Source organism: Drosophila suzukii, chromosome X (assembly GCF_043229965.1).
Source record: "Drosophila suzukii chromosome X, CBGP_Dsuzu_IsoJpt1.0, whole genome shotgun sequence".
In the NCBI taxonomy this organism is placed as follows: Eukaryota; Metazoa; Arthropoda; class Insecta; order Diptera; family Drosophilidae; genus Drosophila; species Drosophila suzukii.
Window position 1 is genome coordinate 22310817 of NC_092084.1, and position 14630 is coordinate 22325446.

At 42.5% G+C, this 14630-nt stretch overlaps 3 protein-coding genes across 5 annotated transcripts in view; 1 reads left to right on the forward strand and 2 right to left on the reverse strand.

The window, feature by feature from the left end:
- The window catches only part of up (Troponin T, skeletal muscle), a 324715-nt gene that overhangs the window by 91829 nt on the left and 218256 nt on the right, over positions 1–14630 (forward strand). The gene's annotated exons all lie outside the window — the stretch shown is intronic.
- On the reverse strand, positions 130–2304 carry LOC108021786 (death domain-associated protein 6). Its single transcript, XM_017090590.4, has 3 exons — positions 1665–2304; positions 1007–1176; positions 130–944 (listed from the first exon to the last, which is right to left on the reverse strand). The coding sequence occupies exons 1-3, from the start codon at positions 2285–2287 to the stop codon at positions 868–870; spliced, it is 870 nt and encodes a 289-aa protein (XP_016946079.2). The 5' UTR covers positions 2288–2304; the 3' UTR covers positions 130–867.
- Positions 6895–14630, reverse strand: part of Neto (Neuropilin and tolloid-like) — a 91623-nt gene continuing 83887 nt past the window's right edge. The window contains exons 11-13 of one of the 2 annotated variants that reach the window (XM_017067783.4): positions 10948–11030; positions 9949–10227; positions 6895–8277 (exon numbers count right to left, since the gene is read on the reverse strand). In XM_017067783.4, the coding sequence (XP_016923272.2) occupies positions 7494–8277; positions 9949–10227; positions 10948–11030 (1146 nt within the window). In that variant the 3' untranslated portion in view covers positions 6895–7493. Of the gene's footprint in view, positions 8278–9948; positions 10228–10947; positions 11031–12645; positions 13336–14630 lie in introns of those variants that run through there. The other variant, XM_017067784.4, reaches the window with a different exon arrangement.

Consider the following 14630-nt stretch of genomic DNA (forward strand, 5'->3'; position numbering starts at 1 on the left):
TTGTTTTATTCGAAAATAAAAGATTATATGATCTTAATAATTTATTTGGAATTTTATTGAACATTTGATTTTTGTAAATCATAATTTCTTGAAGTTTTAATGTTAAAATTCTGAAGTAAATTTCTTTGTTAATTCAAATTTTTCCCTAAGTGTTCTAAAGAGTAAAAGAGCACGGAGGTCCCGGGTGAAAATAAAAGACAATAAGAACAAATAAAAAGTATTTTGAAATGCCATTTGAATTAAACTTGAAACCCAGAAACGAAGGAAGCTGAAACAGTGGCAAAAATAAAGCGAGTAAAACGAATAAAACAAAAAGTAGCGCCAAAGCAAACAAGGAAGTGATGACTGTACGGGTAAGCCCCGAGAATTCGGTTAAGCGATTGTTATGCTTCTTATGCGCTCAAGTTCTTTATGGACCACGGCTTCCTGTTTTTATTCCCGGGATGTGCTGAAAGGAATTTGGCCGTAAAGTACGCCAAAATACAGTCCGACGGTCCTAATTTCAAGCAAATAAATTTTATGCCACTTAGTAGCATATGGCTTATTATTTTCTTGTTTATCCCTTGAGCTATGTTCTATCTCTCAGAAAATTGAATTTTTGAAAATTGTGGCTTAAATTCTATAACTAGTTTAGTTTCGTTAATAAAAATTTGTATATCCTTATATTTATGTTTAAAACCGTAATAAAACGAATTATGTAGTTATATCCAAGATTTTTGAGTTAAATATATTTACATACGTGCACAAAAAAAGAAAGTCGGTAAAAATTATAACACAATCACGTTGGCTTATAAAATGTATTTCAAAAACACTTTCTAAGGCTACATTTTTATGAGTGTTACCTACCACACAACGTGTGATTTTCAGTTATCCCTGGAGGCGAAAGCAATTAACTTGGGGCACCTCATCGCGCCTCACAATTGGCGGCGTCCTCAGGAACTCCACTGTAAATCATCCCGTTATATTTGTATCTGTTTATAGTTAATCCGTATCTAGAGCCCCTCACCTGGTAGTGGCTGATAGCCATTGGAATCGGCTCTGTAGCAACGCAGCTCGAATCTCAGTCCCTGGGAATCGTGGCGAGGCTGGACGTAGAAGCCCTGGACCACCTGACCATGCTGCTCCTTCGAATAGAAACCCCTTTCCCAGCGACGAACGCCATGGGGAATAGAGTAACTGGGCAAATAAGTGCAATTAATAAATATTATCTAGTAGATTTGAAAAATAAGTAGTTACATAACGAAAAAAGATATCATAAAATTTAAAAGGTTTAAAATTTGACATGGGAATAGTAAATTATTTCGGTATGGTATAAGATCTTAAAAAAATGTAGCACGATCTTTTAAGACTTTGGCTTATAATAACTAGATTTGGCAATAACTAAGTATTTTTCAGAAAATGATTATGGAAATTAAGGTCTTTTTTTTTTTAGGATTTACTAGAAAGTTCTTTAGCTCGAAATCAAATTGGTTAAATAAGGTATTTTTTAGAACATTTTTATGGAAACTACGGTTTTTCTTGTTTTAAATGTTACTAGAAAATTCTTTAGCTTACATTCTATTTGGATAAATTCAAGATGAGAAGAAGGCTTACGTTTTCAATCCCATCTTAATTGCTTAAGTATTTATAATAGTCATCGTTAGGCATAAGCCCTGCAAACTCACCCATATACGTAGCTGCCATCTTCGTTAAGGTCATAGAAATTATCACGCCAGGCGTTATAGTCCTCGACCTCCTCCACCTGACCCCCAGTTGGCTCCTCCTCGCCGCCCGCAGGTTGCGGAAGAGGGGGAGGCAGTGGCTGGGGCTGGGGAGTGGCCTCCTGTTCCTCCGCCTCCTCCCCGTTGCCCTCCTCCTCCTCCGGGGACTCCTCCTCATTGGCTTCCTGTTCCTGATCCTGATCCTGATCCGGATCCGCATCGGAGGCAAGCTGGGAGCGAGCTGCTGTCCCCGAGGCGGGTGACACAATGCCCGGTTGTCGCCGCGTGAAGGGCGTGGTGGCCAAGGGGGCGAAGGCGTTGGAGAGCTGGTTGCCCAGGAGCTCCTTCAGCTGCTCCCGCATCTCGTCGCTGGTTTCCTGGCTCTCACTGCTCGCACTGCTCGATTCCGATCCCGATCCCGATACCGATCTCGCTCCTCCGCCAAATCTCTCGAAGCTTTCGCCCCCAAAGTTGGGCAGCTGGAGATCCTGGGGCGGAACCCTCACCGGACTCCTCTGGCCAGCGACTAGGAGCAGGGTGGAGAGCAGCAGCTGCAGCTGCAGCAGGTGGTACCGACTCGATGGCATTTTGGGGACCGACTACTATCCCCTCCGGCGGGGTTCACTTTTATATGGCTGGAACTCCGATCCGATGAGCTGGCCATTCGAACGGCTGACCACAAATCAACCGCAGCATCGGCCGAGTGCATAAATCTATGGAAAACAATAGCGATGCGATTTTGCGCGACAATTTGCATTTCGCACTGCGAGCTCCAGATTCAGATACACGGCCGGCTATCCGGCAGATACGAGTGACTAAGAACGTTATGGACTCGTCGATACCAGAAGTAATTGCTGGAGTCTTCCAAAAAAAAGGCCATTATACCTTTGAAACTCGGCAATGCTAATTTTGGAGTTATTTATCTACAAGAAATCAACTAATTTTCATCCAATTGTGAACTGTGCATCAAATTTCGTTTAATTAGATGTACCATTCCATGTACAATAGACATATAAAATAAATACAAACACGGTTCATGAAAGTGCGAATTAAGTGGTATTGTTATTTATTATTAATTAGTTGGAAAGATAATATATAAATCAAATAACCAATTTTAAACATCAAACGTGACAAGAAATTTAACGGTCATCTCTCGGTAAAATAAAAGAGCAAATATAATCCTCTGTATCAGTAGTTTTTTGAATTATTAAACAAATTTATAACTTAATCCCCGTTTCCTTTACTTAGATGAAGCTTTTGAACAATTATTTCAAATTAAAACTTAAGTTCATTTTAGCTTTGAAGCACTTCATTAATAAATTAGAAGTACTTATAAATTGATTAGGAAGGAATATAAGTAATTTGTTATTCTATTCAATTTTAATGATTTAATAAGTTAATAAAATTCATCAGCATTCTTTGAAGAGGACGTATTCCTAAAGAGAGTCTTAAGAGTAAAATAATAAATCTCCTGACCTATGTCGATGACCTTTATTGGCATGTTACCTACCTTTCGAAGAGCCCATTCCAACCTTGCTTCTCCATGATACTCCGCATGATTATGCGATTCGTTTTTGCCATGATTGAGACGCCTCCGGGCGGTCCATTCTGGTTCATCTGAATGCGAATGCGAATGTGAGTGGGATTGTGTGCCCCGCTAATTGGGTCATCCGATTGCCTTCGACGCCGTGAGCTTCCGTGTTTATGCCGTCTACTTTCGGGCCGATCTCACCGACTAATGGCATATTTTCGGGCGGAGATTGGAGCGATTCGATTGGAGCCACCCGGGAATTAAGACAGCACAACACAACAACATTTCCACAAAATGAATTTTTATTCGATCGCTTTTGGGCTTATTTTATACACATTCAGATACTCACAAATCCTCACACACAATTCTACTCTCTTATCTCTTTCGCCATATCCATTTAAATCCATACATTTTGAAGCATTTTTTCAAGTATTTATTTAATGCTCGTATGTGTATACAACTTTTTTGTCGCTCGACAATTTACAATTACAATGCTTGCAGTCATTTTTGAAAAAAAAGACAAGGTTTTAAATATTTTTTGCTGGGTTTTTCTGTAGTTCATATTGATACTTTAAGTATTTATGTATATGTTTTTATAAAAAAAAAATTATCATACATTTTACTTAATCCTAGGCATAGCTGACTTATAGTACACATTGTTTTCAATTTACCTTTTTTTTTTGCTTTTAGTTTTTCATACTTTAGTATAGTTTCTAGATGCTTTTATTTAGTAAAATCGCTAAATTTCATCTTAAATTTAGCTAGAAAAAGTGTCCTATGGTTCTCAGGGTTAAAACATAAACAAATACAAAATTCATTTAACAATTATACGTAGTTCATGTTTAAGCCTAAAAACGCTTACATTTGCTTAGATTTATGTACAAACGGAACGGCAAGATATTTTCTTGACTTTCAAAGAGTATGTTAGAAAATTATGTGGTAAAGGGAAGAGTGAATTGGCCTATAATTGGAACAGTGTATTCTCTGGTCCATAACAAAATTTTTTTTATAGATTAACAAACTAAGGTTCTTAAAAATAAATTTAAAATTTGTTAAATTCATTTGGTTTTTTAATGTATTTTTCAGGATTTAAGAGCTTGTAAATTTTTTCAAACATATTTTAGAGCTCAAGATGATGGAGGTTTGTGTCCAAGTAAAGTCTAGTGTTTTAAAAGTAAATCTTATGTTTATTATAAATGAGAAATTAGGAGGAAAACAGAGTTTTTAGGAAAGATACAAAATTTCTTATCTTACTAAACATTTACAATCGGTTAAATTCATTTTATTAGCTTAATGTTTGATTAAACTTTTCATACATTTTTTGGAGCGGAAAGTGGTATCCATGACAGATTTTAGAGCTGAAGATGACAAGGGTTACTTCCTAGTCAGGTCAAGGGTCTTTAAAATATATTATATTCATAATAGAAGTGTGAACTGATTTTTGTAGAAAGGTTCAAAAGAAATATAAGTGTGAATTTTCCACACCAAAAAATGTACATACAATTGGCTAAATTCATTTTGACAGATTTTAGAGCTCAAGAATTTTCCATGACTGATACCAGAGCTCAAGATGATGAGGGTCCGAGTCAAGTCAAAGGAACTCTTGTCATGTCAGCTCGACCTTTAATCACTCTAATGATTTGAGCTTTCCCCAGAGCGGGAAAAAAAAGCTGCAGCACTGCACCATCATCATCATCATCATCATCACCACCATCACCATTATCATTATCAGACATCGGACTTGTAATTTTCCCCGTTTTCCCGCGTGGCTGTCGCTGCTCTTTAAATTCAATCAATCAAATGGATTTCCCACACCCTCGCTCGCTCATTGTCATTGTCATCTTTATTTTTCCAGGAGCCATTTCCCCCCCGCTTTTTTTGGCCAGCTGCGACAATATTTACACCATCGGAACCACTCAGACCACTCAAACCGCCGGGATGATCCCGGCCAACCGAAAACCGTAAGCTGAAAACCCAAAACCAACCGCATTACTGTGACCACGCTAATTGCGGACCCACGGACTCCAGAGCCCGGATCCATCCGTCGTTGAGTGGGAAAACTTTTAGCAGGTGCGGAGAAATCTGTGGCCGGCTAATTTATCTAATTGAAAGGGATTTAGATGGCAGATGAACTAAAAAGATTGCCCAGGTCCTTCGTTAACCCATTACAAGCTGTTCGAGAATCAGCAATAGTTGGGAGGACGCTGCTCTTACGAGTTTTAAGGATGATTTTCTCTTTACTGGATTTATTAATCAAGATTTACAAGATTAGAAAAAATATTTGGTTTTAGAACAGCAGTTACAAAAATATTAAATTACAAACAAAAAACCACCAAATCGTCGTAGTGTAAATTTTCACCCACTGGTAATTAATGGGTTAAAAAGCGAGGACTGGTCCTTGCTTTTTAAATGGGGACGCGAAATGAATTTCATAAAACTAGCGAAGTGGACCACTCCGAAATCACTTAAAAAACTATTTTCCGTAAATTGCTTGTCGGGAATTGGAGAACCAGAAGCAGAACTAGAGCTCCAAGCCCAAAACCAAACCGAAACCCATACCCATCCCAAACCCATAACCCGAAACCAAGACCGAAATGGAGCTCCGAGCACGTGCCCGTGATGGATGGACTCTGGTCGCGACATCGTCGTGAAATGGACCACGTCCGCAATGCATGTAAATGAAGAAGTTCCTGTCGAGCATTTTTCCGAGCGGCAAACATGTAAGGGAAAAGTGGAGCTGAAAAGGTGGGTATGTGGGGCTGTGAGGATGGGAGTCCGATAACAATGTTCTGGGACATGTTGCTCATACGCCACGTTGTCAGCGGTCTGCTTAGTGTCTGCCGGCACACTCCCCCGTATTTGTATCCGCATCCTTATAGGGTTCCGCATCGGAATCCTCATCCGCATCCGCATCCACATTCGTATCTGTGTCCTGCGTTCGCATTGTTTTCGAGCAGAAAATGCCGCTGTCGCAGCCGTAGAATGTCCGGCAAATGTCGCCAGCAATTGCGGTCCGTCGGCGACAACAACTGGAACAGCTCTCCGGGCTTCCCAGGACCCATCCCCAGGACCCTCCGGTCCACAGATACTCCGACTGGCTATTGCAAAGGGGCTGGCCGAGGCCAACGGACCGACACATCTTCCATTTGTCTCGCCCAGTCAGCTCCAGTCGCTGCCGAGCTATTAGTGGGTTTATCTCGTCTTAAAGGCCCTTCGATTGGCTTTCACACAGTTTTTAAGACCGCTTTGGGTCTTTTACTAAGTGTAAGAGTTTTGGTAAAAATTTTATATAAATTTATGTCTTAAGACGTTATTGTGACTTTGATTAGTTGAACAAGATTCTTGGAAAAACTTTTAAGGAAGTACATTTTTAAAGGATTTTACATGTTCTCACATAATATACAGCTGCGTTGAAAATAATAATATATTTTTCATTAAACAACAAATATTATTTTAAATTTAAAAATAACACGTAAAACAAACCCGTCGATAAGCTTTTAAAAATATAGACTTTAAAATTGGGTAATCACTCATTATTATACTATTTTATTTTGTATATTTTAAGCTAATTAAATTCTTCATTCAAGTGAGTTTTTCATCTAAAATGTCAATTTAAAAATACAGAAATAATTATGTACACTCAATAAATTCTTTGTAATAACCCGCATAATTAATGACAAGGAGATTTATGTTAAAATAATATTATTAACTTAAACGCAGTTGTATGTATATATATGCCTTATCCTTCGCTTCAAGCTCCTTAATTGGCTTTACCAAATCGCAAGAAATAAAATACTTAAAAGTCAGTTAAAGAACTTTTTAAAAACAATGGTTACAGAACAAGTTTGGCGTCTTCATTACGAAAACTTTTGACTGCAGCAATTTAAAAGACCGCGTACACCTTACTTTAAAAGCGGGGAAAGGAAAGCGCGAAACGAGTGCAACGGAATGCAAACCGGATGTGGGCGGCGGTGGGTGGGTTGGCATGTTGCGAGTGGCGAAATGGGTGGGTGAAAGAAGAAAGCACCAGCACCACCCACTGGCCCACTGGCTGATTGCAACGCGCCTCCTTCGTGTCCTTGTTGTGTCATCAGCGACGCTGCGGCTGCGGTTAATATGTTGGCCGATGTCCAGTTGCTGCAACGCATCCTCTTTCCGCCGATGTTGCTGCTGTTGCTGATGTTGCTGCTGTTGCTGTTGCTGCTGCTGATGCTCCTGCTCTCTACCGTTGTTGTTGCTGATTGGCGGGCCATCCTTAAATGTCAATGGGACGTCATGATAATCACGTCTGGTGCTGAATTCCGTATGTCGATAAACACTTTGGACTCCTCGTTTTTCTGCTGTTGCTGCTGCTGATGCTGCTGATGTTGATGCTGCTGCTGCTGCTGCTGCTTGTTGCTGCCGGGCAGGATCGTTGTCTGTCCCATGGCTCCGTGTCCCTTCATCGTGGGAAGACGGGTAGCAATGCTCGGCGGATGTGGATGGGGATGTGCATGATGCAGTCGCTGCTGTTGCTGTTGCTGTTGCTGTTGCTGCTGTGCAAGTTGCTGCTGCTGTGCATGTTGCTGCTGTGCATGCTGCTGCTGCTGCTGCTGATGCTGGTGATGATGGTGACAGATCTCCTGCGGCTGCTTGACCGTCGAGGCCACCAGCAGTCCGCCGTAGTGCGAGCGGCCGCTGTGTCGCTCCTCCATCTCCATGGACTCCTGGCGCGGCAGCTGGTGGTGTTGCTGCTGCTGCTGATGTTGCTGCTGCTGCTGCTGCTGCTGGTGCATGCTGCGACGTGTCAGCGTTGCCACCGCCGGCGATCCCGACGGCTCATAGCCGAAGGTGGAAAAGAAGCGCGGCGGCGGGGGCGGCATCATCATGGCACCGACCCCGACCCCAGAGCCGCTATTCCCGCCCAGCGAGGAGGAGCTGGACTTTTGTCTCATTAGCGTGGCAACACCGCCGCCGGGAGCAACAGCAATACCAATGCCAACGGCAACACCAACGGCCGCACCCGCCGACGGTCCAATTCCGGGACTGTTGACAAACAGCGATTCCCTGAGGTGGGCGGCGTGGAGAAATGGTGAAATGGAGAAAAGAGAGTTGGGAGAGAGCAAAGTGAAAGGTTTTAATATTTGTCAGTCACACGCGAAGGCAATTGGCTGCGAGGACACTGTGAAAAATCAGGTGGTTGAATAATACCCAACATCCAGCTAAATATACCTCTAAAGGTATGCAACACTTTTCAGAATTTGGAAAGAAGATGTAATCCCCACAGTAGCTGCCAAAAGTTAACATGAAAGCCTACTTATGAGCTGAGCCTAAAGATGACCACATCTATTGTTTTATGTTTGTAAACTTTCTAAACAACAATCAGCAAAAAATAATATATATTTACTGCTGTTATTATTAAATAAATAAGTTGCAACTATTAATTATTTTATAAAAGGCTTCCTTTGTTTTCCAGTAAGTGCATTGTGCTTTTTCTCTCAGTGTGCTTTAGTGGCATGATGTAGACGACGGGGCTTTGGCAAGCACAAAGGTGATTGTGTAGCCGCGGGACAGGGATTGTGGCACAATGGTATGCGCCAATCAGCTAAATCGAATCCGTCAGTTGACTGCTAGAGCATATGGTCCAAAAGCAGGATCCCGTTGACAGATAACTATCTAACACTTTGGCAGTGCTGACCAGTGACCTTTCATATTACCTCAATTCGTGTAAATAATAATGCGTATCTGTAGTTAATAAAATTAATTTTCAGGTATGTACAGATTAGTTATGAAGCTTTGTTATTTATCCAAAAAAAATAAAATCATAAGTGTTAGTATGGGGATATCAGTCGGAATAAATAAGAATAACACCATGAAATTGGGTGGAAAATGCAATCTGTATTTTTATTAGTCCAATCACCATAAAATCATATAACAGGGAACAGTTCGGGTTTTGTTTACACTTACAACACTTATGTATTAATCTATAACTATAAAGGAACCTTGAAAACACAAATCATAGTAATCTGAATCGAAGTTAGTTTTGGGACATCAAGCAAACATTTTAAAACAATTATAGCACTTGTGTCTTAATCTAAATCTCTTTAATTCGAGCCAGTTATATTGGTAATCGCACATATGTACAGTGGCACCCAGCGACAAATGCCAGCCCTCTAATAAATCACCCCGAACAACCTGTAGCAGTTTGGCTGTGACAGTGACTCGTTCCCATCACTATTCGGTGGCATGAATCATCTTCATCTGGGCACGTCGGCATTGTGTCACTGCATTCCGCCTGTCAGCCCCGCTGCCATTGCCTATGTCTGTCTGGCTGTCAACCCATCCTGCCATCCTGCCATCCTACTATCCTGGCATCCTACTATCCTGGCATCCTGCCACTCCGCCACTATGCCATCCTGCTAACCCACATTCCCGAATCCTGCGACTCCGACTGTGCACGACCTGTCGCTATATCCAATAAAGACGCATGCAAATACAAATATTTGCATCGATTTGTGTTGTTCGAGCAACGACATATATAGTACATCCAAAACCCATGCCCCCCAGTGTAACTTTCTGGATTCCGGAACATAGACCGGGCTCCACATTGTCATTGTTTTTAGTGTTTGCCGCCGTTGACTTTGCAATTTTCTGGCATCTATTTGACTGCACTCACCCAATCGGGATGGGAAGTGGGTAACTGGGAGGTGGACAACTGGGAGTGGGAGTGGAACTCACCTCGTCTGGCAGCCCATATCGCAGGCATTGGAGGGCACCGCCGACATGGACGCCTTTGTCATCAGCTCGTGGGTGGCGGTGGTCGTCGAGCTGGACTCGCCATCATCCTCGATGCCGCAGAGACTCGTTTGGGTCATGTCCGCGTGCCGGCGCAGGATGCTGTGCTCCTTCTCCTTGAAGTCCGCCTTGCTCGACTGCGTCGACAGGGGCACGGCCTCGCGGTAATATCGGTTCGACACGTCGTCCAGGATCTGCAGCGAGGTCTGCGAGTGCTTTTGCCTGCGGGGCGGAAGAACCAGGATTAAATTGGGCCATTTCCAGCGGTCTATCACGAATCTCTAGGAAGTAGCTATGGGAATTTCAGAAATTCCATCGACATTGAACTACAATTTTAAGACGACTTTGGACCACACCAAATTAATATCTTTAAAATTGATACTAAGCAGTTTAAAGCTTAAGTTCTTGTGTAGTACATCATACTAATACGAATTAAATACCAAAATAGCAAGCGGATTGGAAAAGATTTAGTCTAAATAGTATCATATTTTAGTACATTTTGTAAGGTGTAGGGAGTTAATCAGAATTAGATTTAAGCTGACTCATCATATCATCATCATATCATATAAAGGTACAATTTATAGATGATTATCATTACAATTTTATTTAAAGAAGGCCTTGGCTTATACCGAAAGAATCTCTTAGGCTAAACAGAAATCTTCTTGTATATCATATAAATACGAATCAAATATCAAAATAGCAAGAGATTTCTAAACTCCCGTAGGGTCCATATTAACGTCTTAATTGTAAGGTGTAGTAAGTTAATCAGAATTCAGATTTATATAATATTTATGTTAAGCTGACAACAATGAGTGTTCGACAATCAGTCGTCATGTTGAGTTCCAGTAAAGTTCATCATCAGAGCACACACTGCGTATACGTAATGCGCGGCCTTCTTGAACACCAACCTATTTAAGATTCAAGACCCATATGGAGACTCACCTGGAAATGTTCTCCCGTGAACGACCCTTGGAATTGCGGCCCATCTCGTCCAGCTTGCTCTCCTTTGACTCCCGGATGTGCTCCTGCAGGGATTCCATGGAGAACCGATTGAAGGATATATATATATGCGGAGAGAGAGAGGTGGGTAAGACCAATGTAATAAGCATAACAATAAATATTTTCAATTAATTTGGTAAGGAAGGGGGGCTGGGAGACGGTTTAAGCCCGATTCTGGCATCGAGAGTGTCTGCAGAGCGCCGTAATATGATATCCTTAAAGCCCACTGCACTGTGGATTATGAGGATGGCCTGAAAAGGGGGCGTGGCTGAGCAATTAAGCCAGCAGCCACCTGATGCCATCTCCCTTCCCTCTCTCTCTCTCTCTCTCTCTCTCTCTATCTTTTGCAGTCATTAATACTTCGATTGTGTGTGTGCGAGGGAAAGGGAAAAGGAGAAAGGAGAAAGGGGGTAGGATCAGGGGTGGATAAATCCTGCTGGGCGAAGCACTTGATGGGCTGCATAAAAGGAAGCGTTAATACGTAAATACAGAGTAATGAAGGACACAGGACGAAAGACGAAGGACGAACTGCATCCGCGAGCCAACAGGCACTGCAAATCTCGATGGCCACCTCATCTCAAACCACCCAGCCGAAACCACCTCGATTCGCATTCATAATGGAATACAAGGCAAACACTGCGTGCACCTTTCAGTCTCCCTTGCCAATTACTTTCCTTATTGTAGAACATCCACCTCGTTCGAATGGAATATAATGGAAAAATGAGGAAAATTCAATGCAAATCGCAGGGAAATGCGAGTATCTACCGCTCGCTTTTGGTTTCCTCAGCTTCTTCTTCTGACCAAAGCCAAAATGTAATTGGTTTGTAAAGTTAACAGTCAAATGATCGACGGTACACACTTAGTTTTGTTATATATTTATTTTTCATTTTCTATTTTATATATATATATATATATGTATTTATATTTATATAGCCTTTGTGCTGTATTAGTTTTGGCAGCCATTCGTTTAGCCAACAGTTAACTATGTACTTAGCTTTGGATTGCACGATTGTCCAATGGGAACTTTAAACTTTTACAATTTTCAATAGCTACTTGGGGCTTAGAAATGCGAACCCAGACGCCAAGGGTCGCTGTAAAATTATTCAAACTTTACTGGCTCTCCCCCTTCCAGTTTTGGCAAGATGCAATGCTCTTGATTTTCCATTTCTACCGAAACCACCTCTATTTTTCGCATAATATTTCTATAAACTGTAAGCCTTTTAATGAGGTTATATCCATAATACTGTTAACTATGTTCGCCCAATGTCGCATTGAGTATTCCTACCTAGGAGGGGTATATCTGGGATATAGCCCGCCATACAATTAGCAGCTTAACTTAATGAGGGGAAAAGGTCGCCCGACTGCACATCCCCCCCCAAGGACCTGGATTTGAATTTGTTCTGATTTCGGGTTTGCGGTGAACTCAGCACGAACGACGGGGGCAAACGAAGGTCGGGCCACAGGGGGAAATGGGTTCGATATCGGGTTTCTTTTTGCGAATTTTGCCAGCCTGATTTTAATGATGTCCATGCAGATGCGCCTGCAGCAGCAGCAGGTGGTCAAAGGCCAGGACCCAAGGACCACCACCAGTGCCACCAGTGCCACCACCTGCACCGCAGAACGTGAGCGAATAAATTTCGAGGGACAATCCCATTCCTAGATGATTTTGTGCAGGAACTTGAGGGGATGATGGCCGCCGGCCTTGGGCTTGGCCAGTGCTGGCGGTGGGGGCGGTGTTAGGACCATGTCCAGCTCCATGGAGGTGGACGAGCTGGTGGCCACCGTGCCGCCACTGGGTCCGCTGCTGCACTGCATCGAGCTGCTGCACGAGTGGCTGGAGTTGCTGGGCAGGCACTGGCCGGCGACCAGGACGAACTCGTCATCGTCCTCGGGCAGAGTGAGACCACTGTCGCTGTCACAACTGAAACCGATGCCATCGTCGTACTCCTGATCCTCCAATTGCTGCACCTGCTCCTCCTCCTCCTCCTCCGCCTCCTCCTCATCCTCCGCCTCCTGCTCCTCCTCTTCTTCCATCTCCATCCGCTCATCGCCATGGTCCACATCCGCATCCACATGCATATCCATATTCAAATCGAAATCACAGTCACACGTCTGCTTGGGCGAGTCCATCTGCGAATCAAAGTCAGAGTCGCCACCAATTGCCCGCTCATCTCGGGCCTCATGCCCCACGTTGGGCGCCAATTGCCCATCCGATGAGTAGGAGAAATCGCACATGAAATCATTCTGTAATCCCACGAAAATCGCGCTCTTGGGCGCATCCAGTATAAAGGAATCAATGTGATAGATTCCGTCACTCAACGCGGGCACCTCCTGTGGATGAAGCACAAACAGAAAGAGAAGACAGGCAGAAGAGAGAGAGAGAGAGAAAGGGAGAGATATAGATAGAGAGAGAGAGGGAGAAATATAGATAGAGAGAGAGAGAAAGATGTTGATTTAAAGACAGAGAAAGATTGTGAGCTTTTCACATCACCGATTTAACCAAGAGAAGAGTGAGAGGAGACAACTCTAGAGCGAGACAAGACTACTGATGCATGTGGCTGTGGGTGTGTGAGCGAGCGAGAGCGATACAGTTAGATAGAGGAGGGTGTGCGTCGTTTGCTACATGCATGATGATGGCAACTCTGGCTACTTAAAAAGCATACTCACGACAATCAAATGAAAAGCTACAATTCCCCAATTCCTTTTCCAATTCGAAATATATAAAATCAGTGAAATTTATGTAAACTTTAAGCAGCTTCATCTTAAACTCTATAATTTAGTTTTTGGCTTAAAGTCTAAGTTTTTAACAATCTCAAAAGCCGTTCTTAAATGTATGCTGATGAATGATGCTGAGACTGTGAATTATGTTTCGATAAATGTAGAAATGCTGTTGGCTTTTTCAATTTTTGGGAGTAAACAGAAAACTGTCAGTAAGTCAGGCTGGTCATTGCATTTTCAAAAAGCCTTGGCAAAGGTAAAATGCTTACAATTTTAATTTATAAACTTGTGCTTAACCTTTGGCTTACACAATTCAAATCAAATAACTCTAATTGATATAAAAAAAGCGCATTCAATCACCTAAGCCCTCTATCAGTAGAGATTACGAAATATGCAACAGTGCTGAGAGCCCAGTTATCCGTTGAATAAATCCCATCAATAAATCCGATTGGAAAATATAAAAATATGTGCAATTCTGTTCGTTTTTCTAATACACAAATTGCAATACGACTGCGAGTAAATGGTAGCCAAGGCAATCGGTGCAGCACAAAAGTATATTTGCAATATGCACACAATAAGTCCCCGACGAATCCGAATCCAGGCAACTAATCTGATTTGGCCGAGGGGAGCGACTCTTTGCCAAGAATTCTCCACCCTGTTCCGATTCCGATTCCGATTCCCATCCCGTTTGTCTTCGATTCGTTTGCCAGCAGCTGGGTCTGGTGCAACAAAAGTCAACGATAATTTAATCATGTCCCTCACTGGATCTCCTGGTAACCAAGACCGAGTGGACACAAAGCCTGCGGGCTAAGCCGGTGCGAGGAAAGGAATAGTTTATTCCGTTTGGATTGTATCGTCGACGATTTGCCACTTGCAGCTCGGCCAATTTGTGGCCTGGCACTGCGCAC